General features: G+C 42.0%; 1 protein-coding gene across 4 annotated transcripts in view; it reads left to right on the top strand.

Moving 5' to 3' along the window:
• The window catches only part of LOC109920402 (glutamate--cysteine ligase regulatory subunit-like), a 25,763-nt gene that overhangs the window by 23,278 nt on the left and 298 nt on the right, over nucleotides 1–2,187 (top strand). For 2 of the 4 annotated variants that reach the window (XM_048617984.1, XM_048617981.1), the window contains one exon: nucleotides 92–2,172. In XM_048617984.1, coding sequence (XP_048473941.1) covers nucleotides 92–270 — 179 coding nt within the window. In that variant the 3' untranslated portion in view covers nucleotides 271–2,172. Of the gene's footprint in view, nucleotides 1–76; nucleotides 2,173–2,187 lie in introns of all 4 variants that reach the window. The other 2 variants (XM_048617982.1, XM_048617980.1) reach the window with 1 other exon arrangement.

The following is a 2,187-nucleotide window of genomic DNA, read 5'->3' as shown; positions in this document are numbered from 1 at the left end:
AATCTTTGGGGTGGGTGGGCGGGGGATGTTGGGGAAATGTAGATCTTTAGTCAAGACTGTAGATTTACAAAAGTAGGCCTTATCCATCCAGATATGCTTCCGGTGGGATCTTTCCAAGATGCCTTGTGTGCCAGCCTGCAGGACCCTCATGACAATGAGTGGGTGCCACATTGGATCCTTCGCTACTCAGCAGTCATTAAGCACAGAGGAATCATCAAGTCAAAGGGTTACATGGTCCATGCCAAGAAACAGGTGACACAACAGCAATGAAAATGCCTCAAGGACATTTGGATTTGATTCTGCCCAGTCTGGTTCTGACTCACTCAAGTTTGGAAAGCTCCAGGAAGATACAAAGCCCTGGGAAAGGATATGTGTGAGAAATATCACTCTTTTCTCTCTTTTTTTAAAAACTTGGCTTTCGATTTTTTTTCTCTCTCTGTGACTGTTTACAGCTACCGAAACTGTTTTTTGAAATTGTTTGATGCGAAGAAAACATCTACCAATGACTAAAGCTGGTTACTCCAACTCCAGTTGAGCGTTACTGTTTAATTACACTCCCAGGACACAGGATGCCATGTTATGGAATATCAAAGCAATTCCTACATTTCCATAGCACTTTTCATGACCTCCAGGATGACCCCACAGTCAACCTTTTACCTTGAAGCTCTGGTCAATATTGTGTACACATTAAGACACCCAGAAACAACAGTGTGATAAACTGATCAGTAATCTCAGTTCAGGGATGGGAAAATAGGGGAACTAGAGAGAATTCAATTCCAGAAAAAGAAACAAAGAGAGGGAAAATAAATTAATAGAGAGGAATAAAAGGGACAGAAAGGAAAAGTGGCAAAATAATCAAAATATTTAAAACTGTAATGTTTTAAAATGTTGTTGGAAAGATTGACTACCTGAGATAATGAGATTGCTCAGGTTAAATTGCTCCCTTTCTGGGCCAATTGAGTGGCTTTGCATTAAATTATCATATTGTGAATAGGATATTAATGCCAATTAGGCTGAGACCTAACTTACTCAAGTGAATTTCTACAATTAATGCAGAAAGTATTTAAAAATAACAGGTGCTTTACCACAAAAGATGGTGGCAAGCCAAGCATAAAACATTGTAGAATCGAGAAGCTGGTGCTGCAGATTTGCAATGCACACAGTTGCTCCCCTCAATTTCCTCATTTGTACATTACTAACAGTCCTTTGTGTTAACTGTGATTTGATCCCACCTCACAGAAAAGCAAGGGAGCGGGTGTTACGGTCAATATTTATCACCAACCCACATCAGATAAAGAGACGGACTGGTCGTTATCAGATTGCCGGTTGTGAGATCTTGCTGTGAGCAAATTGCCTGTGGTATTTCCTACATTACAACACTTTAAACACAACACTGAATTGTCTGTAAAGCATTTTGTGAAGCTATAAAAATGCAATAGTGGGTGTATTTCCACAGCTAATGGACTGCAGTAACTGAAGAAGCCAGCTCGTCAGAACCTTCTCAAGAGCGATGAATGCCAGCAATGCCCACATCCCTTTCTATTTCCTATCAAGGGATGTGGGTGTTGCTGGTTATGCAATCACTCATTGCCCATCTATAATTATCCTTGTACTGAGTGGCTTGGTGCACCATTTTGGAGGCGAGTTAAAAACTCCATTGGTGGAGGTTAGTAAGCTGAGGTGGCTTAGTTTGTGATGCAGAGTGAAACTATGCCAACAGTGCAGGTTCGATTCCCGCATACGCAGAGGTTACCATGAAGGACTCCACTTCTCAACCTCTCCCCTCACCTGAGGCATGGTGACCCTCAAGTTAAACTATCACCAGTTGCCTCTCTTTCTAACTGACGGAGCAGACTTATGGCCTGGTAGGATAATGGTGACTTTAGTTAATATACAGCCATGACATTCACAGGCATGTAGGGGCCTGAGCTGGTTACAACAAAGCAGTATGCTTTTAATGGTGTGCCATGCTTCAGGTGATTGGAGTTAAGATGGAGCTCAGATTACTAGTCTGACTTAATCCTTGTCCAGCAAAGGCCTGGTCCCAAGATGCAGATTAGGGAGGGACAACCCACACAAAATCCTTCTACATCCAGGTTACATCATATGATGCATAGCGCAACATCACGAGATGTCTCTTAAAGGTATACCGCCATACTGTGTCCCTTAAAGGTATACTGCCATACT

The sequence above is a fragment of the Rhincodon typus genome, chromosome 38 (genome assembly GCF_021869965.1).
Source record: "Rhincodon typus isolate 14 chromosome 38, sRhiTyp1.1, whole genome shotgun sequence".
NCBI lineage: Eukaryota > Metazoa > Chordata > Chondrichthyes > Orectolobiformes > Rhincodontidae > Rhincodon > Rhincodon typus.
Note: the sequence above shows the minus strand (reverse complement) of the source record. Positions and strands in the feature narration are given on the sequence as shown.